This window comes from Trachurus japonicus, chromosome 24 (genome assembly GCF_045865225.1).
Source record: "Trachurus japonicus isolate A0001 chromosome 24, Traja_1.0".
NCBI classification, from domain to species: Eukaryota; Metazoa; Chordata; class Actinopteri; order Carangiformes; family Carangidae; genus Trachurus; species Trachurus japonicus.
The window spans coordinates 4,298,699-4,322,847 of record NC_140930.1 but is presented as its reverse complement, the minus strand read 5'-3'; the positions used below and the strand labels follow the sequence as shown (position 1 = coordinate 4,322,847).

Genomic DNA, 24,149 nt, shown 5'->3' with positions numbered 1-24,149 from the left:
TCTGTTTCCTGCCAACACTTAAAACAACTCTGGTTTTCTCAGGGTCCCGTTGATCCATCGTCCTCCTCCTCCTCCTCGCAGCTGATTGGTTATCTCTCTCTATCTCTGAGGCCTGACAGACAGACGGACGGACGACGATACACAGACGCCTCGGAGAAGAAAGAGAGGAAGTGTCCGACAGAGGACAGACACACAGAGAGGACAGAGCTGAATCAACACGGTTATCCAGAGGCATCCTGGGAAATAAACACAAACACTGTGTGTGTAAATGTGTTTGTGTGTGTGTGTTTGTGCATGAAGCAAAGTAAATTAACCTGAAAACCTGTTTCTGATGAGCTACAAGTTACATAACAGGTCTCCTAGCAACCGAACGAGGACGTCCAGTGGAGACAACAACAGAGTTCAGAGCCAGATCACAAACGTTTTAAAAAGAGACGAATGATCATTAAAGCAAAACTATGATGTTAAATGACAAGTTGATTAGTTAATTAGAATAAGAAAAATGTCTCATATATGAAGATTTCAGAATAAAACACTCAGAGAAACCAAATCCTGCAAAGTTGTTAGATTGTGGGGCTTTGTTGTGACATCACAAAGTGACAGGAAGTCCTGACGGCTGGTTTTAAGGCTCAGTTTCTGAATACAGGCTGTGTGCATTTCTCTGTGGACTGAGGCTTTGATACTTTCACAGTATTAATATAGAACCTAGAGCTGCTTTATAATCACACTACACATGGACATCTACCTTTATACTGTATGGAGCTTTAATACAAACATCTACCTTTATACTGTATGGAGCTTTAACACAAACATCTACCTTTATACTGTATGGAGCTTTAATACAAACATCTACCTTTATACTGTATGGAGCTTTAACACAAACATCTACCTTTATACTGTATGGAGCTTTAATACAAACATCTACCTTTATACTGTATGGAGCTTTAACACAAACATCTACCTTTATACTGTATGGAGCTTTAACACAAACATCTACCTTTATACTGTATGGAGCTTTAACACAAACATCTACCTTTATACTGTATGGAGCTTTAACACAAACATCTACAGGGCTTTTAAAGCAGAAATTCAGCTCATTTAACTGAGACTTTCATCCAGAACAACACAGTTTGAGCCTCCGCCCTCGGTCAGACTAAGAAGGCAGCAGCAGCAGCAGTGTGAAGTCCAAAGGTCTGAAGCTGTAAACCAGTGCAACAAGAATTCCTGTGTCATTTAAATGTTGAATATTGAAGTGCTGCTGCTGCACGGAGACGGATTAACTCGCAGGTCAAAGTCCGTGTAAAGCGACACACCACCACACAGAGAAAAACCTAATAATGAATAGAGGAAACTCCTACAGTACACCGGAGCAGTGAAGTGTACAGGGAAGACGAAGCCTGAAGCGAAGGAGGAAACTTCACTCTGTCATTGTCTCGTCTCTAATCAGACACCTCTTCCTCCTCCTCCTCCTCCTCCTCCGACGGCGCTGCACCGCCACCCGAGGCCTTGAGCTTGTGTGTTACAAAGGTCAATGACATGTGATCTATCTGATGCATGCTGCTCCCTTCCCTTCCCTTGTTGCTACGGTTACCCCAGCCAGTCGCCACCATAATGATATAACGACGGGGTTGGGCTCATTTGCATGTTGACGTGACTTGACGTGAGGCGACTCGACTCGACTCTCACAGCTGCAGAGAGGTCGAAGCATGAAAACACAACGACAACGTCTCTGCTGCTAAAAATAATACAACACACACACACACACACTCTGAATCACACACACAACACACTCCTCCTTAGATGTGGTCACTTCACTCTTCACTGTTTCCTCTGCTTTAAATCTGTTCTCCTCCTCTGTGTCTCTAACAGATCACCACTTCAACTCATCAGACGTTTAAAGGGATAGTTCAATATTTTGGCAAATTGGCCCATTGCCATAATCCCTATAGTCATAGCAGTAGGTTCGTTACCTTTAATTGTCGGTGCAAGCTGTTTTTAGAACGGCGGAGCAGAGCCGTGAGCTGCTCAGAGCTACGCTACGGAGGCTCATTATGGGATTTCTTGGTTTCCCCTCATCAAACTCATCAAATACACAATCCAACAACTCCACAACGCTCTGGTGGACAAGTTGTGAGCTGCACATTCACCACGCTATGAGATAATAACACAACGTTACCACACAGAGTTGTTTTAGAGGGAAATACAGAGACTGATGATGAAAAACTGTCCCTGAAGGCAACGCGCATCAGCGGTTTTGCATGAATTTCCCTCTAAAACAACTCTGTTATCTCATAACGTGGTGAATGTGCAGCTCACAACTTGTCCACCAGAGCGTTGTGGAGTTGTTGGATTGTGAACCAAGAAATCCCATGAGCCTCCGTAGCGTAGCTCTGAGCAGCTCACGGCTCTGCTCCGCCGTTCTAAAAATAGCTTGCACCGACAATTAAAAGGTAACGAACCTACTGCTAATATGACTATAGGGATTATGAAAATGGGCCAATTTGCCAAAAATGTTGAACCATCCCTTTAAAAGGATCGATTCACCTGAACTGTCTTTCAAAATAAAAGTCAAACAGAAACAATCAGTGAAACCACTCTGACTCTGGGACTCTGTGAGGAGGAGGAAATCTGAGCTGAGAGCAGGAAACACAAAGGATTCTGGGTACAAAGACACAGATGTGGTCATGTGATATCCAGATGTTTCACAGCAGAGACGACAACGATGTTTGTTTTCAGTGGCTCCGCTCCACGTGGCTTTCTGTTTACGCTCCTCGTTGTCTTGTAATCTGACGTGAAGTGTGTGTGTGTGTTAGTGAACCACAACACAACAGAGTCGACTCCTTCAGGATGTTTTACCCCCCCTCCCCCTCTAACCCCCCCCCCCCTGCCCCAGGGAGCAGGAAACCCCTCTCAGCCTCCCTCTGCTGTAAGTGGACACTCTCCATCAGGAGGCCGAGGTCTGGGCTCAGTCAGCCAGCACTAATTCACCGCTCACATTCCACTAATTACAAAGGCTGACGAGTGGAGGGGGGGGTAAAGGGGGGGGCAGGGGGGGTCCACTGATGCATCAGCAGCAGCAGCAGCAACAGGAACGAGGAGAGAGTGAACGACGACGGTGGTTCAGGAGCTCAGAGCTGATGATGATGATGATGATGGACGGTTATGGTCAGGGCTCTAGATTAAAGCTAGGAGGGTTGGAGGAACTTATTCTGGAGCATTTTTTACTAAACTGTTTGAAATCCTCTCCACACTCCGATTGCAACCGATTACTTAAATGCTTTTTCACAAAAATGAAAAAAAGTCAGTCACCTGTGGGACGGACGATCCTGTAAAAACCCCACACTGCAAAAACTCTAAATCTTATCAAGAATAGTTGTCTTATTTCTAGTCAAAACAAATCTCATTATACCTAAAATAAGTACATTTATACATATATAGTTATACATAAAAAAGTAGCTTGTTTTGAACACTTTTTACTTCTTTCAAGCATATTTTCACTTCTTTCTTATTACAAGCACAAAAAACTTGCTTTCACTGGCAGATTTTTCTACTTATTTTGAGTGAAAATTAGTTTGAAACAAGTGACAATTATCTAAAAACAAGTTGATTTTTAGGTGATGAGTCTTATTTTAAGTGGAAAGAGTTTAGTTTAAATAAGACAAATGTTCTTGGGAAGATTTTGAGTTTTTGCAGTGCATCCAGTCATCTTGAACGTGACATTCAAGATGACTGGATGGTGATGTGTCAATCAAGCTGCCGTCTCTACCTCCCTCCTCTGAGCATACCACTCTACCGCACTAAACGCATGCGCAATCAGAGTCTTCAACGAGTTACGACTGTGGAAAAGACAATAACAGTGATGCGATGCCGATGTTCCACTCTGAAGTCTGGTAGGGTGTGATGTAGCTCTGAGCTGGATGCTGATTGGTTTCCTTTCACGTGAATGAGCCATTAAAAAGAGCTGGATGCTATGCTAGCAATGCTGCACAGTGACACGCCACAGTATCACGGAAAGCTGCGTCACACCGCGAGGGCGACACCTTCACAGCTTCACCTTGATGTGAACTCAACACTGAACAAGCGTTGTGTGTTCCTGAGGGAAGGGGCTTGGACTTTTGATATGTGTGTTTTCAAAATGTGGCCTGATAGAAACGTTTCTCCAGGATCCCCAACCCTACGTTTAATATGCTGCCAAAGCAGGTTAACAGGATGGATGGATGGATGGATGGATGGATGGATGGATGGGTGGATGGATGGATGGATGGGTGGATGGATGGATGGATGGATGGATGGATGGATGGATGGATGAGCTGCACATTCAACCAGAATGTCATCACAACACAGTCGGGTGAAAACTCAACCATGTGCCACAACATTTGTTGTATGTTGTCAGCAGCACTCTGGGCCATACTGTAGGCTACATGTTGTGTTGCTATGGAGACACATGACCTAAAGGAAACGTGTTTGTTCATCACATCTTCATCATCATCATCCTCATTTTAGTTTCCAGTGAAAATCAAATGGAGAAAACAACTTCTCCAGGTGAAATCACAACAACTTTAACTCTGTATCACACTGATCAGATTCTGCTGCTCAGGTTGAAACTGAACCGAAGTGAAACTTTCATATTTTCTATTCTTCACACAGAGCGACACATCTCCATCTCCACCCTGTTTGTGTTTAAATGTCCGTGACGACGACGACGACAGCTCATCAGGAAAATCTACAATCCTCCGTCTGCAAAGATCTAAATGTTTCCTAAATAGAAACCTTTCTGTTTTTTTTTTTTTAAAGTATATTTTTTGGGCATTTATGCCTTTATAGATAGTACAGTTGAGACAGACAGGAAACGGGGAGGCAGAGAGAGGGGGGATGACATGCAGCAAATGGCACCCGACGCGGGACTCGAACCGGGGCCGACCGCAGCGAGGACTGTGCCTCTATACATGGGGCGCCCGCTCTAACCACTACGCCACGCGACGCCCCAGAAACCTTTCTGTTTAAACAGAGGAAAGAAGTCCTGTCTGTCCCTGAACATCTGTCCCTGTCAATAAAGTTTATTCATATAAATGTTCAGGTTTTTCTGTCTGAGCTGCAACAACCTGAACAACAGGAGGCAGCCTAACATCACTTCAGCTCCTGTTCCTCCTCTAACAACCTCCTTCCTGGAGATTCCTGGACTGGACTGGACTTCCTTATAGTTTCACTCTTTTTCCTTCTGCAGCAGCTGCTTCCTCCTCCGAGCCTCCATTAAAGGGATAGTTCACCCAAAATTCAAATTTCACTCATTATCATCTACTCACCCTCATGTCGACTAAGAGCTGTGAGAAGTTTCAGAGTCCTCCGTTCCTTCTCTGAGTTACGGGGGGGTCCGCGCAGCAGTATTTGTCCATATAATGGTTGTCAATGGATACCAACTTTCACACACCAAAAAAACATCCAAATACCTCCATACTGCTCGTCTGTAATGTGCATCTTGTATTGAAGCCCCGACATGAGAAATTGTTCCGCCGACACAGGAAGAGCAGTGAACTGAGACACTGGGAGCTTCCGCAACAAACAAGCTTAAAATATAGACTTATTTTATTTTTTTCTGAACAATTTCTCATGTTGGGGCTTCAATACAAGAGGGACATTACAGACGAGCAGTATGGAGGTATTTGGATGTTTTTTTGGTGTGTCTTTTTGGACGAAGAAAGTTGGTATCCATTGACAACCATTACACTGCAAAAACTCCAAATCTTTCCAAGAATATTTGTCTTATTTCTTGTCAAAATGTCTCATTTCTAGTCAAAACTAAACTCTTTTCACTTAAAATAAGAATCATCACCTAAAAATGAACTTGTTTTTAGATCATTTTCACTTGTTTCAAACTAATTTTCACTTGAAATAAGTAGAAAAATCTGCCAGTGAAAGCAAGTTTTTTGTGCTTTGTAATAAGGAAGAAAAACTTGATCCACTATCAGATTTTTCTAAAGTATTCTACTTATTTTAAGAGAAAATATGCTTGAAAGAAGTAAAAAGTGTCTAAAAACAAGCTGCTTTTTAATGTGATGAGTCTTATTTTAAGTAGAATGAGATTTGTTTTGACTAGAAATGACATTTTTGACTAGAAATAAGACAAATATTCTTGGTAAGATACTTGAGTTTTTGCAGTGTAGCCTATATGGACAAATACTGTTGCGCGGACCCCCCTGTAACTCAGAGAAGGCCAGGAGGACTCTGAAACTTCTCACAGCTCTTAGTCGACATGAGGGTGAGTAGATAATGAGTGAAATTTGAATTTTGGGTGAACTATCAACCTTTAAACACAACACAGGAGCTGTTTACAGGCAGGACGTGACTGTGTGTGTGTGTGTTGAGGCCTCCAGTCGCCTCCTGCTGTGAACTGGACTCGTCTCCTCAGGCTGCAGCTCGTGTTAACAGGGATCATTTAACCGGATCAAGACGCACATAAAGAGCTGATCTTCAATGAGACACTGAGGCTGAGCTGCTGCTGCTGCTGCTGCTGGAGCCTGAACGCATCACGACCACCGACATCCACATCAGCAGCAGCAGCAGCAGCAGCAGCTTCCCAGGAACAAAAAAAAAGAAAAAGAAAAGCTCAACATCCAACTATACTAATCCAATAATGATCGAGGATCATTTCCTGGAGAGGACTTTGATCCCTGAAGTTCCTGAACGCACCGAGAACAGCAACGTTTCCTGTTGGGTCATGATACCAGTGTAGGCTGTGTGTGTGCATGAGTGTGTGTTTTAATTGTGTCATAAAAAGATGAAGCAAAAGTCAAAGTCCTTCATCTGCTCTGCTCTGCTCTGGTTGAAGAGGCCAAGAGCATCATGGGAGGAGAAGGCCACCAATGGATCATCATCATCATCAATACCACAGGTGTTACAGATCTCACCACAAACAACAACAGGGATTTAGAAAAAAAAAAAGGAATAAAACTAAAACTAAAAAGCAGCGTCATGAGCCGACAGAGGTTTCAGCTCCGGCTCAGAACACAAACACAAACACACAATGAGAGAGAGAGAGCTCTTATATAATCCTGCAACAACACAACACAACAACACAACAACACAGCAGCAGAGTGCACAGTGTGTGTCACCATCACCATGACCATCATGTTCAACCATCATGGCTGAAACATCATCCACCCTCCTCTCTCTGCTGCTTCTATTTTTATTTTTTTCTTATGCAAAGCCATGTCCATTGATTCTTCTTCCCAGGCTCAGCAGGAGTGTGTGTGTTAGTGTGTGTGTGTGCATGCATGAATGTGTGTGTGTGTGTGTGCAGGCCAGGCCGCAGCCGTGCTCATATTATTGTGAAATCTGCTGCACAATAACAACCACACTACAACATCTCTCTCCACCATCATCTCCCATCATCATCATCATCATCATGTCCGGCCCCTCCACGCAGCTGCAGCGGCTCTGTCTCGGTCTTTAATCCGCCTCTGAGGCACCGAGGCTCGGCTACATGCTCATGTAGCCTCCGCTGCTGCTGCTGCTGCTGCTGCAAAGAGAGAGCCGCCTTCCTTCACTCCGCTGCAGATTCTACCATCACATCGTTTGTCAGACGCTAAAACACACTCCGAACCATGACTCATCGCTTTTTTCTAACCCTGCAGACACTCATCTGTTATTCGGCTTGTTATATAAACCCCACAGCAGCACCACCATACCTCCATAATCCAACTTTTTGTCCCAGTTTGCCGGCTCATCCTCCTCCTCCTGCTCCTGCTGCCCCGGCCCTGTGCAGCCGGCTCAGTGCATGAAGGAGGAGAAAAGTTGCAGCTCCGGGGAGGAAATGTGGCTTATTGTTAAAGAGAGCTAGGAAGCTGCTTATTCACAATAATACCTATTATTCTGGAGGTTAATCTCATTTACAGGCTTTTTAACTGAGGCGGAGGTTTGGACGAAGCCTCCACCTCCTCCTCCTTCTGCTCCTGCTCCTGCTGCAGACAAAGCTCCGGCGGATCGAGGAGGTGATGTTAATAAAATCACCGAGGTTTCCACCGGTGAGTGAGGGGGTAATTATGGTGGTGCAGGAGTCTGGAGTGGACTGGGTGAATAATAATCCCAGCCGTGTGAGGGATTTATCCGTGTTGACGTGTAGCTCCGGAGCTCCGCGGCGTGTGGCTGCCAGCCTCCCCGGGCTGCGGGCTGCTAACCCCGGCCCCGCTGGGACGCTGCTACCGCTGCTACCACCGGTGTTTGCTGCGAGCTGCGGCCGGGCTGAGAGCCACCATCCCCGGCGTGCTACGCCTCTTTCCCCCCGCTGCGGTGCATGAAGCCGGTGGTGTGACTGTACCTACCTCGTCTTGAGTGGAAGGAAGCTCCCGGAGACTCCGCAAGGTGCTTTCTGGGAAACGGTGTCTTCTTTTCCTTTAGAAAAAAATAAAAATAATAATATCCCTGATAGATTATATATATAAAAAATAAAAAATAAAAAGGTGCACGTCCGCACGCCGCGCCGGGAGTCTCCAGTCCAGATGATCGGTGTCTGGGCCGCACTCTCCCCGCCCTGCAGCCTCCGACTCCCGCAGCAATCCTGGGAAACTGGCCCCCGTGACGTCACGGGAGGGGTAAATACTGGGGCGGGTGTCCCGGCAGGGGGCGCTGTCCGGGGGGAGGGAGGGAGGGAGGGAGGGAGCTGTTCTTTCTCACCGGCTGTTACCCACGGTCTGATGGGCAACAGGGGCATCCCAAGGTGGGACACATTAGCCCCCATCAGCCCCCGCTGGGGCAGGGGCCAGGGCAGGTCTGATATACTATACAGGGGAAATAACACGAAATAAATGAAATCAATAATAAAGAAATAGAAAAAAAATTATATTCCCCCTCTTTGTGTAATGTTGTGTGATTTGGTCTGCTTGTGTTTTGTCGTTTGTGTGTGTCAGTTTTTTTTATTTATCTCTATGTATTACTGTCAAATAGCCTATAAATATTGAAAATATGAATTAAGAAAATAATAAAGGCAAGGCAAGGCATCTTTATTTATATAGCGCATTTCATACCAAGGCAACTCAATCAGTGCTTTACATAAAGACAAAACGTTAAAAAAAGAAGCATAAAACATATAAATAATAATAATAATAAAAACAAACAAAACACTAAAAACAGAGTTAAGCTGAAACAAGAGAGAGCTGAGTCTCAATCAAGCTTTATAACATAACACCTTTTGTAAAAATCAAATCGCTTAAACAGACTGAAAAATAAAACCAAGTAGATATACAACATTTAGTTTTAATCCAATACAGTGTCAAACTGTGGCTTTTTGATCACTGATTTGTTTGCTGATAATCTGGTTTGTTGTCAAGTTGGTTTTTAACATATTGTTTTGGTGTAAATTAAACATTTTGGAAGATAAAATATTAGCAAAAACTAAATAAATTGTAAATAATATAATTAGCAATAACCATTTACTATGTAAACACAGTTAGATACAGTTGAAATCATAGATAATATTGTGAATTTATTGATAACGAGAAAAAAAGTGGGTGCCCTAATAGAGCTAATAATAAAGAGCTAACAATAATGACAATAAAAGATAATAAAGATATGACAAAAATAATCAAAAATCTTCATCTATCCTTTCTCAGTAGTTTGCACCAAAAAGAACAAAAATACCAACATCTTTCAATATGATGAGCTGTGAAATGGTTACAAGATGACTACTTCTTTTAGAGTTTTAAATCTATTGCTACTACTTATTCTTTGTTGTAGGCCTATTATTTCTGCACCAATGGGATTGCAACCAATTTCATGTCAATAAAAAAAAAAGTAATCTAGTCTAATTTCCATTACACACTTATGTCAGCTCTCAGTGTGTGTGTTGGACACTGAGCAGTAATAAACCTCAGGAAGGTGGAGGATTATCTGGGATAATGTCAAAGACGACAACAATGGTGCTAATCTGTGTCTGCTGCTGCTGCTCAGTGTGGAGCAACGTTTACACGTGTCGCACAAATCATTCACATTTCCAGGCTAAAGCATGTTATAGCTCCAACTGTTGATTGATTGGTTAATTGATTGGGTCTATATTTAAATCAACCACCCAATCACACTGCAGGTAAAACCTCAATTAACAGCAGCTGTTTATTACGAAGGAGTATTAGCGCCAGTCATAAAAATAAAATAAAAAGTCAAACGAAGGGAAAAAAAAAAAAATCCGGCAAAAGAAAAAAAAAAAAAGATCCGGCAAAAAAATAAAAAAATCCGGCAAAAATAAAAAAAATCCGGCAAAAACATAAAAAAAAAAGATCCGGCAAAAAATAAAAAAATCCGGCAAAAAATAAAAAAAATCCGGCAAAAACATAAAAATTAAAAATCCGGCAAAAATTAAAAATCAGTCAAAAAAAATTAAAAATTTAAAAAATCCCAATTTTTTTTGCCTGACTCTTTTTTTTTTTTTATCGCCCGGCTTTTTTTGCTTTTTGACTTTTTGGCTGGCCTTAATACTCCTTTGTAGTTTGTAAGTTGAGGTAATGCTACACCCCAGCAAACATCAGAAAAAGCTGACTCGGTATCGGAAATTGTAGAGATTAGCCTGTTAGCATGCTTGCTAACTTCATTAGAAGGCAAGAAGTGATAAAAAAATAGAGTCAAAACATGAGGTTGATTTATTCTAGAAAAGAGAAAAGTCTAAAAGAATAAAGTTTGATGCTAAACTGGCAATGTTTCTTACAGCATTAGCAAAACGTGGCTAGCTACAAGTAGGGCCTTCGTAAAGTGTTACGCTAACATGGCTACAGCTATCCCGCTATCACCATGGATACGATGCAAAGCAAGAAACAACCTTAGGAATCCCAAACTAGACTAAAAAAAACATGTTGTTGTGAATGAAAAGATTTTGTTACGTTGACTCGTCTCGCTCGCCAGACGCTCCTCCAGAGAAGACCTGCTGACTGAATGTTGGTTTTGTAAGCTAACTTCTCCGTTAGCCACAGGTAGCTATCGTTAGTCCCTCAGGTTTACCTCAAAGATTTAAAATAACTTCTTTTTTTTCCATTTTGAAGCCATACATCAATAGATCCACATATATTTGGGTTATAAAAACACAAAAAACAAACAACAAAACAAAACAAAAAAAAATAGGCCCATATGGGTGAGTAGCCTACTAGATGAAAGCCCTCGCCCCCGAATGTCCCTGCTGACCAGAGTCACTTTTTCATTTAAATTAAAACAAATAAAAATTGCAACTGACCTAATTTTTAAAATAATTTTGCTGACTACCTTAAAGGGATAGTTCAACATTTTGGCAAATTGGCCCATTGCCATAATCCCTATAGTCATAGCAGTAGGTTTGTTACCTTTAATTGTCGGTGCAAGCTATTTTTTAGAACGGCAGAGCAGAGCCGTGAGCTGCTCAGAGCTACGCTACGGAGGCTCATGGGATTTCTTGCAAAGATTCATGCAAAACCGCTGATGCGCGTTGCCTTCAGGGACAGTTTTTCATCAAGCAGTCTCTGTATTTCCCTCTAAAACAAGTCTGTCTGGTAACGTTGTGTTATTATCTCATAGCGTGGTGAATGTGCAGGTCACAACTTGTCCACCAGAGCGTTGTGGAGTTGTTGGATTGTGTATTTGATGAGTTTGATGAGGGAAACCAAGAAATCCCATAATGAGCCTCCGTAGCGTAGCTCTGAGCAGCTCACGGCTCTGCTTCGCCGTTCTAAAAATAGCTTGCACCGACAATTAAAGGTGACGAACCTACTGCTATGACTATAGGGGTTATGGCAATGGGCCAGTTTGCGAAAATGTTGAACTATCGCTTTAACCCAAACAAAACAAAACAAAAATCTGAAAAAATATAACAATTATTTATGAAATAGCCATATTTTATCATGTCCCCCAGTTTTGTTCAACCCCATAACAACATAGGCTACCAATTCCCCCTGTTTTAAAAATAATGGTTCAGTTCAGAGTTATCATATTTCATTCATTCAGCCCAGATTAACATCTAGAAACTGAACCATGTGTTTATATTCTCTCCATCAAGTTCAATCATTGTTGTGAGTGTTCACATCCAGGTCCCTGAACACACCACCACCTCATCATCCCCTCAGGCAGTTAATTCATATTTCATGTTTTAATAATGTGAGTATTCACAGTGAAGAGCTCCGAAGTGAGACGACTAAACGCTTTTCAAGAGTCATGAATGTTTTAGAGTCGGTAACTCGACGCTGACTGAAACCTCTCAACGCCACAATGGAAACCGAGAGCAGCTTCATGAAACAACAACCTGAGACGCTGCTGCACTTAAACGCACCACCAGTGGTCGGTCAATAAGACAAAATAACATCAAACTCTGTCCTGATGTGGCTTCAGATTCATGACCAGACTCTGAAACTTTATATTCCTTCTTCTCCTTCATTTCCTATAACATATACTTTAAAGGGATAGTTCAACATTTTGGCAAATTGGCCCATTGCCATAATCCCTATAGTCATAGCAGTAGGTTTGTTACCTTTAATTGTCGGTGCAAGATATTTTTAGAACGGCGGAGCAGAGCCGCGAGCTGCTCAGAGCTACGCTACGGAGGCTCATGGGATTTCTTGGTTTCCCTCATCAAACTCATCAAATACACAATCCAACAACTCCACAACGCTCTGGTGGACAAGTTGTGACCTGCACATTCACCACGCTATGAGATAATAACACAACGTTACCAGACAGAGTTGTTTTAGAGGGAAATACAGAGCGCTTGCACCGACAAATAAAGGTAACAAACCTACTGCTATGACTATAGCGATTATGGCAATGGGCTAATTTGCCAAAATGTTGAACTATCCCTTTAATATCAAAGTAAATAATCGATAAATAAACCAACATCTCATTATATTTAACTTTAACGGGGACGTTTCTGGTTTATTGTAAATTAAAGAAGTAAAACCTGGAACATGATCATGTATTTTATTACTGAGAGAAAAGAAACTCAGGTTTTTATTGTTATATTAACGTAACTTTAGATTTGGATTTACAATTAAGAAGAGAAATCTACATTTTCGATGTCATTTTTTCTTTGGTCCCATTTAAATTTTGTGAAAAGAACTCAATTGTGCTACATTTTTATTATATTTCATTTCATTTTATACTTTTTCTTTCAATTTCCCAGGTCTCATGTTGAATTGAATCTGTTTTGTTTTCAGTTTTTCCTCTTTTCCTCTACTTCAGTTTTATACATAACACCTTGTTTGTGTTACATACTACATCTCATTATATTTAACTTTAACAGGGGACGTTTCTGGTTTATTGTAAATTAAAGAAGTAAAACCTGGAACATGATCGTGTGTTTTATTGCTGGGAGACAAGAAACTCAGGTTTTTATTGTTATATTAAAGCAGAAGTAAGCGATATTTTTGTGTTAATATAAGTCTTAAATAGTTATATCTTCCGACAGCAATCACTTACATAGAGTGTTTGGACCGAAACACGGGTCTGTCAGTCACTCTGCTCTGCTCTGAGCCCAGGAGAAAACTTTTCTCGGATCCTAGAGTTTTTATCCAATGAGGAGAGAGAACGGCATAAAGGGGCAGTCCTCTCTGTGTGTGCAGCCAAGGGATGCGCCTGAATGTGGTGACGCAGGGACGAGGACTGTTATGGTGCGTTCAAGGCAACCCGTAACTCGTGTTTTTCCGACCTGTGAAGTCGTACCAGTTCGATCAGGTGCGAGTTCACGGGTCAGAAGTTACGAGTGGCCGTTATAGTGACTTTCACCGGTAAAACAGGTCGGAAAAACACGAGTGGGTTGCCTGGAACGCTACAAAGTCGTAAGTCGTGACTTGAAGCTGTAATTTACGGTTTCAAAAGCCTGCCTGGAACGCAGCATTAGCCAAAACGACCGGATCGCTTACTTCTGCTTTAACTTTTATACATAATTGTGTTGCATCCTAATTGTATTTTATTGTTATATTAACGTAACTTTAGATTTATGTACACAACTATGAAGACAAATCTAGATTTTCAATGTTTTTTCTCTTTTGTCCCATTTTCAATTATGTTATGTTATCAATGTTAAACGTTAATTACATTTTATACTTTTTCTTTCTATTTCATCTGTTTTGTTTTCAGTTTTTCCTTGTGCTCTACTTCAGTTTTATACATCACACCTTGTTTGTGTTGCATCTTAATATTTTATTCATATTTCTGAGCTCTTATGTTGAATTGAATCTGTTTTTGTATTGTGCTTTTTAAAATTATTTTTATTTAGTAAATAACTCTTATTGACTGTATTTAGTTTATGAAACAGACACAAAAAAACATGTAATCAAACATGTGAACAGTGTAAACAAGTTTTTTTAATTAGTCGTTTCTTTTTTACGTGAAACACTTTGATGCTACGTCTCAGATATCTGTGATTCTTTGAACTTTTTAATTCCTTCTTCTTCAGTAAAACTGTACATAAACACTTTTAATGCTTTCATAATGAAGAGTCTCGGGTTTTTAAATAACCACACACACACACTTACGCACACACAGACACACTCTCGAAGAAGAAGCTAAGGCGACAGAAGTGCTCTTGCATCTACGTTTTGCTTTTAATGCTGAAAGATTTCACCCACCAACTCGACACGGAAGAGACACAACAAGCACTGAACTACGTTATGTGACTCTCTGAGAACTTTTGTCTTTGTGTTTTCTTTGTCCAGACGGTCGGCAACTGTCGTCCTCTACGCCGCCGCCGCCGCCACTGTGTGTGTGTGTGTGTGTGTGTGTGTGAAGCTTTAGAAAAGAAAACGATGCAAGAGCAGAAACAGTATCTTCTGCACAGATTCTCCACAGGAAGGAAGAACATCTATGAAAACATAACTTAATGGATGAATGAATGAATCATGAGTCATAAAACAGTAAAATTACAAAGGCAGCGGAAAAACTCCAGCATATTTACACGTCATGTTTTATTCAATACAAATTTAAAGGTGTGTGTTGTGTGTTGATGATGATGTGTGTGTGTAGATGTGTGTAGGTGTGTGTCTGTGTGTGTTGTGGTTAATGGAGGGAGAGTTAAGGACCGTTGTTGTTTGTTGTTTCAGACACATCGAAGTGAAACCAGCAGCGTACAATCAGGGTCAGGGTTGTGTGGTGGTGGTGGTGCGTTCAGGGGCTGATGGGAAAGTTTGTCGTCGTGGTCGTCGTCATCGGCAACGACCCAGAAGTCTCTTCGATCTCGGGCTCCTCCCCCTCCGGCGATCCGGGCCTCGGAGCGGCGGCAGCGGTGGCGTCGAGCTGCTGCTGGCCGGGCGGCGGCGGCGGCGGCGGCGAAGGGGCGATGCCGCTCCGCTCCATCTCCTGTAGAGCCTGGAGCGTCCGGATCAGCTCTGTGATCTCCTCGCGCTTCGTCTTCATCCGCTGCTGAGGGAACCACTCCGACAGGTTGACCGGCAGGTGGAAGCTGGGGATCGGGTTCTGCACAGAGACGAGACGAGGGAGACGAGGAGGAGGGAGAAACGAGGAGCGTCATCTACGGAAGCTCAGGAGGGACAATATGTAGTAAAACATCAGACCTGGAAGACCATTAGAGAACCTGAGCTGGATTCATCCGCCACTGAAAATATAGTCCCTAACATACACACTGTCCCATCTATTTTCTTAGAAACCACAGTGTCCAACTGCTTCAGGGGAATAATACTTGCAACATCAGATAAAAAACATTTAAGAGGTCATTTAAATCACTGAAGACACATAAATAAACCACACTGCAAAAACTAAAATATCTTACCAAGAATATTTGTCTTATTTCTAGTCAAAACAAATCTCATTCTACTTAAAATAAGACTCACCACATTAAAAAGTAGCTTGTTTTTAGACACTTTTTTCCTCCTTTCAAGCAGATTTTCAATTAAAATAAGTAGAAAAATCTGATAGTGGAGCAAGTTTTTCTTCCTTATTACAAGCACAAAAAACTTGCTTTCACTGGCAGATTTTTCTATTTATTACAAGTGAAAATGTGTTTGAAACAAGTGAAAATGATCTAAAAACAAGTTAATTTTTAGAACATAGACATGAAATAAGACAAATATTCTTGGAAAGATTTTGAGTTTTTGCAGTGTAACCCAGTTGCAAAACAAGACAGGGCAAATATTAGGGCTGATTATTTTCATTATTGATTAATCTGTTGATTAAACGATTAATCGATTAGATCTGAAGTGACTCTCACCTCGAAGAAGCTCTCCACGTACTGCAGGATGTAAACTCCACAGTCACTGAAGTTGTCCTGCTGAGGCACTCGGGGGCTCGAGCCCCTCATCACGTCCTTCCCGAAGCTCCGCTGAGCCCCTTTACGCACCTCCCACTCCACCTCCAGGTACCTGAAACACACACACACACGGCTTCAGGCTGCAGCTCTGACACGTTTCTTCTTACGCCAACATTTTTTTACGTGTCTTGCCTCACTGCTAAATCCATGACCAGCAGATAGACACCATCCTTTCGACTGTGCGTGCAGTAACCATGGAGATAGAGCCGTATCGCCCGTAATTAGCTCAGCTCAAACACTGGAAGTGTATGGGTAGCTTAGCTCAAACACTGGAAGTGTATAGGTATGTTAGCCTGCCTCCACCTAAAGTCATCAGAGAAACTCTTCAGCAACTCTAAACGGAAACCGGCGGGCCGATCTTCGTCTCAGAGCTGACAAAACTCTCCGGTAAGGCATCTTGAGCGGTCAAATGCCGGTAACGGGACGAGATCGGTCAAAACGGAGGGTTCAAGCAAAGACGGTTTGTTTTGGTTCAAGCTAGCTACATCGAGGGTAGGTTAGCTTCCTGTTTCAAAGTAAAAGCACAAATTCTATCGTCATGGTTTTCTGTATGTAAAGGGCAACGGGTGTTTTATTTTGTGAAAGTAACCGGAAGTGCGTTGGTCACAACGGCTAGCTTGAGTGGCGCCGAATTTGTCCGAACAAAATAGTAAACAGCTGGTATTTAGACAAATTAACGACACACTGCTGATCTAAACGGCTACTTTCTCACCTAAACATGTTTGAAATGTGGATAAAGTGATATATTTACAGAGTTTAGAGCTAAAATGAAATCAGCTTCTGACTGCGGATTTCGGCTCAGGTAGGAGGCAGGCTAACACTACCTATACACTTCCAGTGTTTGAGCTAAGCTAATTACGGGCGATACGGCTCTATCTCCCTTGTTACTGCACACACAGTGGAAAGGATGGTGTCTATCTGCTGGTCATGGACTCGGGAGTGAGGCAAGACATGGAAAAAAAAATGTTGGCGTATGCCTTTAAACTGAACAGTTTCATGTCTCAAAAACACTTGGGATGTTTCCAGCTGCAGCTACAGAAACAGTTTTCCCTCCATGATGGATATATAATAATAATAATACTGATTAAATCTATATAAATAAAAACCCTGACTACTTCCTGTTGAGATATTTTATCCTTAAACAAACAGCTGATCTCAGACCAGGTGTTTTGTTTACACGGTGACGTATCAAACAGGAAGTGAAGCAGATAAAACATGAGCTGATGCAGCTGGTTACATAACTGTGTCTGTGAAGCTCAACTCATGAAACCTGTTACATCAGGAGGAGAGTTACATCAGTGTGTGTGTCTGTGTGTGTGTGTGTGTGTGTGTGTGTGTGTGTGTGTGTGTCCCTCCTTTCCCTAACAGGAAGTGATTGTAGTTTTTTTGTGTCCACTAGTAGAATCTGATCTGAACTCACTCTCTGAGCGTTTTCACCACCGTCGACCGAGCCGGACCGCGCAGAGAGTCCATGATGAGAATACAGGGTCTGGAGAGAGAGAGAGAGAGAGAGATGAATTAATATTATAATATAAAAACATTAATGTCTTGACACACACACACTTTCATAGATCTAATTGATATTCATTTAATAGTGTTGTACTCTAGACCAGTGGTTCTCAAACTTTTTTACCACAAGGACCCCTAAATTGACACAAATTAGACCACGGACCCCCATTGGACAAAATTTTGAAGCAAACACCAGAAATACACAAATATTTGTTTGAATTTGTACATTCAAATTAGGTCCAATGGCATGAAGTTTTGGAAATATTATAGAGACATTTCTGGAAAAAAGTGGTACAATTTCTCCAAAAACGTTCAAACATTTCTAGGAAGAAGTGGTAAAATTCTCAAAAAATAAAAATAAAAATAAAAATTTTCTAGAAAAAGTGGTACAATTTCTCAAATAAGAAAAAAAAATTTATCAAAAAAAAAAAAAAAAGTTTAACAATTCTAGAAAAAAGTGGTAAAATTTCAAGAAAAAGTTGGGGACCCCCTTGAACTCTCTGGTCTAGACCATCAAACCTGAGACCGAGTCTAGACCAAGACCAAGACTGTATCCAGTCCCAGTCCTCATAATAACCATGTGTCTTGATATTTACATTATTCCTCCTCAGTTTAAAAAAAAGAAAAGATGATTCGATCTAAAATCTAAACCATGTTTAATGTAAATATAAAGTTAGGATTGAAGAGAAGAACACAGCACCGAACCTGCTGAAGTCTCCTCCCACTGTTGTCATGGTGACACCAAGTTGTTACCATGGTTTAACACAAGCAGAGACTTTAGTAGGCTACAACTATTTGAACTAGAGAATGCATTTCCTGAAGGAAATACGGGTGAATGCTGAAATCTGGAAGCTGAATAAACTGTTGAAACAATGCTGAATTAAGTGAAGTAATTTCTGAATCAATCTTGAAAAGATGAAACAATATCTGAAGAGTAAAACTAAAACATGTAAGAAGCTGAAGAGGCTGTATGAAATGGTTGGAAATTACTTGAATTGTTGAAGATTAGTTATGAAGAAATTGAAAGTCTGAAGTCTACTCAAATAAAATATATTTCAAACTGACAGCTTGAAAACATTTTTGACACATTACATCACAGAAACTAAAGAGAGACAGTGACACAGAGACAAAAAGACATCACTGCAGCTCTGGTCCTGACTGGTCTGGAGGATTACAACACTATTATTCAATTAAATTTTAATGGTTTTATTGTTTTGATGTAACACTTCAATTCTATTATTTACCAACATCACTATTTTTTTAAAATATTATTTAAAAACTGACGCGTGTTTATGTCATTAAAACCTTTAAAAGTCAACTCTCATCAACACCGAAGCAGGAACTGATCAACCATGAGTTTCAGTCTGAACTCGTTCTGCATCAAAGAGCTGAACAGAGACGTTTCAGATCGTTAATTAAATTCCTGAGAATCTTCAGGTCAGAACACGTTCGTCTGAGCGTCGAATAAAGTTCATTCAAAGTGTCGAAGCAGATAAACAGATAAACATCTAAGATCAAATTTTTTTCCCCCTCTATTATTACAGTTTTTCTCCATTGGTTTGGCTCAATTTTCAAAACAGAAATTACATTTTCAAAACAACATGGACAAACCTCCAAACCACCTGGTGACTGTTCACAACAGAATTGTATTTCTCATTCATTTCATCAAATAGCAAATGTCTTCGTACATCTTTGCAAATGATTAAGTACAAATAGCCTGCAGTTAGCACAATGTCCAAGATAATAGATCTTATTGATCTAAACTGATTGTTGATTCTCAGTCTAATGGTTGTTCTCTCCAAAACACGTCCGCCTCATTTCATTCTATAAGTCGTCACATGCACAACAGTCTGTTCAATTGTCAAAATTAGTCAAGAACATAAAACCATTTATTTACAGCACTATAGGCTACTTATAATTGTCCTTGTATTTGTTTTATGTGTTTATATTACAGTATATTATGCTGTAGCCTATACATTTTCTTTCTCTGATGAATGGAAGTTACTTTACGTGTGAATAAAAATGGCTGCCTTTTCTTGACAGTAAGAGTGCGTGTCATGTGTGATGTCAAATCTTGTAAGCTACTTTTACCCTACAATCCTGTTTTTATTTTTATTTTTTTATTTTTTCAGTTTTATACACAATTGTATTCTGTTAGCTAGACAAAAAAACAAACTAGTCCAGTAACTATTGTCAATGAAGGATTGGGGCTCAGACTGAGAGGAGGACATGAGGGATATTTCAAAGCTCCTCTGCCATAGTGACAAAACCTCTAAACATTTTGACTTGCTAAAGGGACGATGCATTTTGGAGAAACTGACTGTTTGTATGAGAAGGAAATTTAGTTTTGACACATGAAGTGAACTGTTTTGAGAGAGAGATGAGCTTTTACAAGTGATCTATGGTGTTGAACTGTAACACTGTTTTGCCAAATGATCTTAGAGTTTTAAGAAGGTAATTTCTGTTTAGAGAAACGAGCCAAACCAACTGAGAAAAACTGTGATATAAACATGAGTTCCTCCTCCGTGTCTCCTCAGGCGGAGCGCCGGCGCCCCCCGCAGGTCGACTCCACTCACTGTTTGCACAGGTTTGCTTTGGAGACCAACGTTGCCGCTGTCGCCGTCGCCGTCGAGTCTGAGCCCAGCGTGTCCTCGGCCAGAGTCCCGTCCTCGCTGCACTCGTCCTGCAGACACACAACAGGGAGTCAGGCTCAGTGACCTTTGACCTTCCACCACAGATAAACAGATAAATAAAGAAACAAACAGAGGAGCGGCGTGTTTCTGACCTGACAGGAGCTCTGGTCGTCGGAGAAGGTGAACGTGTCGTCGTCGCCTTTTCCTGAACTGTAACAAACACTGATTCTGTGCAGCTCACCTGGAAACACACACACAGAAACACACACATAGAGAAATATTATATTGTTTTATTGTTTCTAATTGCTTTTAAAAACAATGAAACAACTGTTTTAAGGTCTGTTTTATTTATTTTATTGCTTTTAATTGTTTTATGTCTCTATGTACAGCACTTTGTTTTCAACTACGGTTGTTTTAAAGTGCTATAAATAAAGTTGAGTTGAGTAAACATAGATGGGTTAACTGTAAAATAATATATATCTATAATATAAAGTGCTATATTTGAATGGTTTTATAAATTAACCACAATTCAGAGATTTAAAAAAAATCTTCCAAAATGAGTTATGTTTTAACTGATGAAGGTAAAAATCTTCTTTATGTATGTTATTGATTGCAAGTTTTAGTGTTTTATTTAAATTATCTTGTACTTTTTATTCCTGATGTGGTTGTTTAATGTTTTTTAATCAAAGAAAACATTAAACTCACACACACACACACACACACACACACACACACACACACACACAAACAAACACACACAGAGAAACACACCTGTGTTAATGACTGTGTTGTGTTATATCTGGAGTTACTCGGTCAATTTAAAGCTAAACGTAGATGGCTTAACTGATAATATATGTAAAATAATATATATCTATAATATATAGGATTATACACAGGGTTCCTACACATTTGAAATTTCAAGATGTCATACTTTTTCCAAGCCCAAACTTCCAGACTTGTGACATTTGAGTAATTAGATGTATATCATGTAAATAAATTATGCAATTAATCGTTTGTTTTCATTATTCTGAATTTGTGTGTCATCACCAAATATTTTCCAGGAGATTGTAGCAAAATCATTGACCCAAATAACTTCACATAAGACCAAACTCAGATAAGAAATACATTTCCATTCAATAGTTTACATTTTCCATTCTTTTCCAGACCTGGAAATGTATAAAATCAAATTCCCTACTTTTCCGTACTTGCATAGGAACCCTGTAGGCTATATATGAATAGTTTTTTAACCACAATTCAGAGATTAAAAAAAAAATCTTCCAAAATTAATTATGTTTTAACTGATGAAGTTGAAAAATCTGCTTTGTGTATGTTTTTGTCTGAAAGTTTTGGCGTTTTATTTAAATTATCTTGCACATTTTATTCCTGATTTAGTTTTCACCCAAAGAAAACATTAAACTCAAACCATGAATTAATTTAATTTAATTTAATAATCAATAAATCAATCAATCAATCAATCAATCATTTATGTCCCTAGAGAATAATATTCCTCTTTTTATCTCAATAAATAAATGTGAGTGACCACCAGGTGTCGCTACATCCCATAAACTGGTTCTTTGTATTAGGGTTAAAGTGAATAATGATCTACAACCACAGATCAACAGATATTATTGATCAACAGATATAATTGATGGGCTCACTGGTGAACTGCTGCTCCGACTCGTTCAGGCCGTTGCGGGACGACGTTGCCGGGTGACCGAGCGTCTCCTGTCCTCCGTTGTCCCTGGCGACGTCCCCGTCCGCGGGCCGCTCGGGGCCGCCGGGGGACAGCGGCGGCGGCGGCGGCGGGGGGCTGTCCAGTCCGTCCTTGTCCGGGGACAGAGGACGGCAGTGGTCCGGGATGTTCTCCTCCTCTTCCTCCAACGCCGCTGCAGCAGCCGCCGCCGTGTGGTGGCCGGCGGCGGACGGCGACGGCGGGAACGCTGCTGCAGCCTGGTACTGAGGGTTGTGCTCGTACACGGGACCTTCCAGACCCGGGAAGCAGATCACCGCCAGGTACCAGTGAGCTCTGAGGAGAGACGGAGATGGAGATAGAGACGGGTCAGAGAGGAAGAAGAGTTTGTCTTCACGCCACCGGCCTCGATGCTCGACTCTGATTTGTTGCCTAGATCTGATCTTTTTGATTTTCTATTTAGGGCCGAGATATACTTGCTGTTAAGTACGCGTACGCGAGCTGCCGCGCGTATCCTGCGTCCGTTTGATGCGTCGCCTGCGACCGAACGCACATATCGACGCGAGGTGACGCGACGCAGGATACGCGCGGCAGCTCGCGTACGCGTAGTTTACAGCAAGTATATCTCGGCCCTTAGACGTTCTATCAGAAGTGACTCGTATTTGAAAAAATCCTCTAGAATAAACGGCGCAAAACCAAATTTGGTCAAATGGTGGTGTCCATCAGAGGAACACAGTCCTGGAATATATCACCAGTTTACGTTAGAGACTGTACCACTTACACCACTTTCAAAAAGACCCTCAAACAGTGGTTAGTAGCAAGCCAGAACTTTTGTCTTTCTATTTTTCTATATGGACTCTTAATGCGAATTAATGTGAATTGGGACCTGTTTTTTGTGTAAAACTGTGTTTTATCTATTTGTATACTGGAATATTGTTTGTATGTTATGACTTGCCTTAGGACAACGGCTGTGAATTATCAACATGTCAGCCAGAGCATCAATGTAAATATGCCGGAGTTAGCATAGATGCTCTGGCTGACATGTTGATTAATGTACCTGAAGCTAAAGAGGAAATAAACTGCTGAACCTTTTGTTTCTGTTGTGAGATGAGCAGCTGACGGTGACGGTGACGTTGTGCCACCGTCCGAACCTCCATCGCTCATGTAGCGAGGGATGTGAATTGAGAACCGGCTCCAATTGGTTCAATCCATCAACATTATTTGTCTTTATGCTTAACAGTTCCCTTATCGATGCCATGCTCATTGCGTGCCTCACTCCCGCCTAGTTTAATACTGTCAGAGATCTAGGATCCAGAGACCAGTTTTACATTTGCTTTACAGGCCTATACACTTTCATTTATTTTAGCACAAGTCTCTTCTCAAGCAGTCATCTATTAGCTCTGAGCTAAATCTGTCACACTTAAGGGATGCCACGGCGTTAACTGTTCATGAATGTGCACTGTCCTCAAACAAATAAACAATAAATGAAAATGAAAATGAAATCTGGTTCAGTGCTCAGAGACTCATAATAACTCAATGAAATGTGTTTTTGACACTTTTTCCACACAGAAAATCTTCTGGATCTGGTTCTGGTTCTGGTTCTGACTCACGACTCGTTGATGGGGACGAAGATGAAGTCCTTCTGGAACAGGTCCACATGTCGGGTCCACGTCTTCACCCGGTTGTGCTTCCTCTTCTGGATCCTGAAGAGAAAAAAACACAAACACAAAAACAGAGACGTTCAAATAGTGAAACAACAGAAATAAACTACAAACTGATTTAACCACGACTTCCACCGACTCCGTTCAGACTCCGATCGGTTCAGCTCCGTTTGACGAATCGCTGTTTGCTGTTCAACATTACTCCCTGATGAATTTTTTTTTAACTTTCTGGATGTGTTTTATCATAAAATATTATGTTTTTCCACCTCCATGATTTTTTAAATTTTTTTATCCATGACGTCCTGTTGAGCTTCAGGTCCCTCTGACTGACTGACTGATGATGTGAAACTAATGTTGACAAAGTGATGATTTTACGATTGGAAGTTTTGTCTGTT

The 24,149-nt window shown here is 41.1% G+C and overlaps 2 protein-coding genes across 10 annotated transcripts in view; both read right to left on the bottom strand.

The window, feature by feature from the left end:
- Positions 1-8,569, bottom strand: part of LOC146961183 (unconventional myosin-VI-like) — a 141,454-nt gene extending 132,885 nt beyond the window's left edge. For 2 of the 6 annotated variants that reach the window (XM_085770963.1, XM_085770965.1), the window contains exon 1: positions 8,319-8,564. Coding sequence is in view for 2 of the 6 variants with exons in the window: in XM_085770969.1 (XP_085627095.1) it covers positions 7,686-7,691 (6 nt within the window). In the remaining 4 variants the exon portion in view is untranslated. Of the gene's footprint in view, positions 1-7,685; positions 7,705-8,318 lie in introns of those variants that run through there. The other 4 variants (XM_085770968.1, XM_085770967.1, XM_085770969.1 and 1 more) reach the window with 4 other exon arrangements.
- A 5,713-nt stretch (positions 8,570-14,282) lies between these two features.
- The window catches only part of senp6a (SUMO specific peptidase 6a), a 42,565-nt gene continuing 32,698 nt past the window's right edge, over positions 14,283-24,149 (bottom strand). For 2 of the 4 annotated variants that reach the window (XM_085770504.1, XM_085770505.1), the window contains exons 18-24: positions 23,704-23,796; positions 22,062-22,429; positions 20,556-20,644; positions 20,347-20,453; positions 17,682-17,750; positions 16,163-16,313; positions 14,892-15,411 (exon numbers count right to left, since the gene is read on the bottom strand). In XM_085770504.1, the coding sequence (XP_085626630.1) occupies positions 15,103-15,411; positions 16,163-16,313; positions 17,682-17,750; positions 20,347-20,453; positions 20,556-20,644; positions 22,062-22,429; positions 23,704-23,796 (1,186 nt within the window). In that variant the 3' untranslated portion in view covers positions 14,892-15,102. Of the gene's footprint in view, positions 15,412-16,162; positions 16,314-17,681; positions 17,751-20,346; positions 20,454-20,555; positions 20,645-22,061; positions 22,430-23,703; positions 23,797-24,149 lie in introns of all 4 variants that reach the window. The other 2 variants (XM_085770506.1, XM_085770507.1) reach the window with 2 other exon arrangements.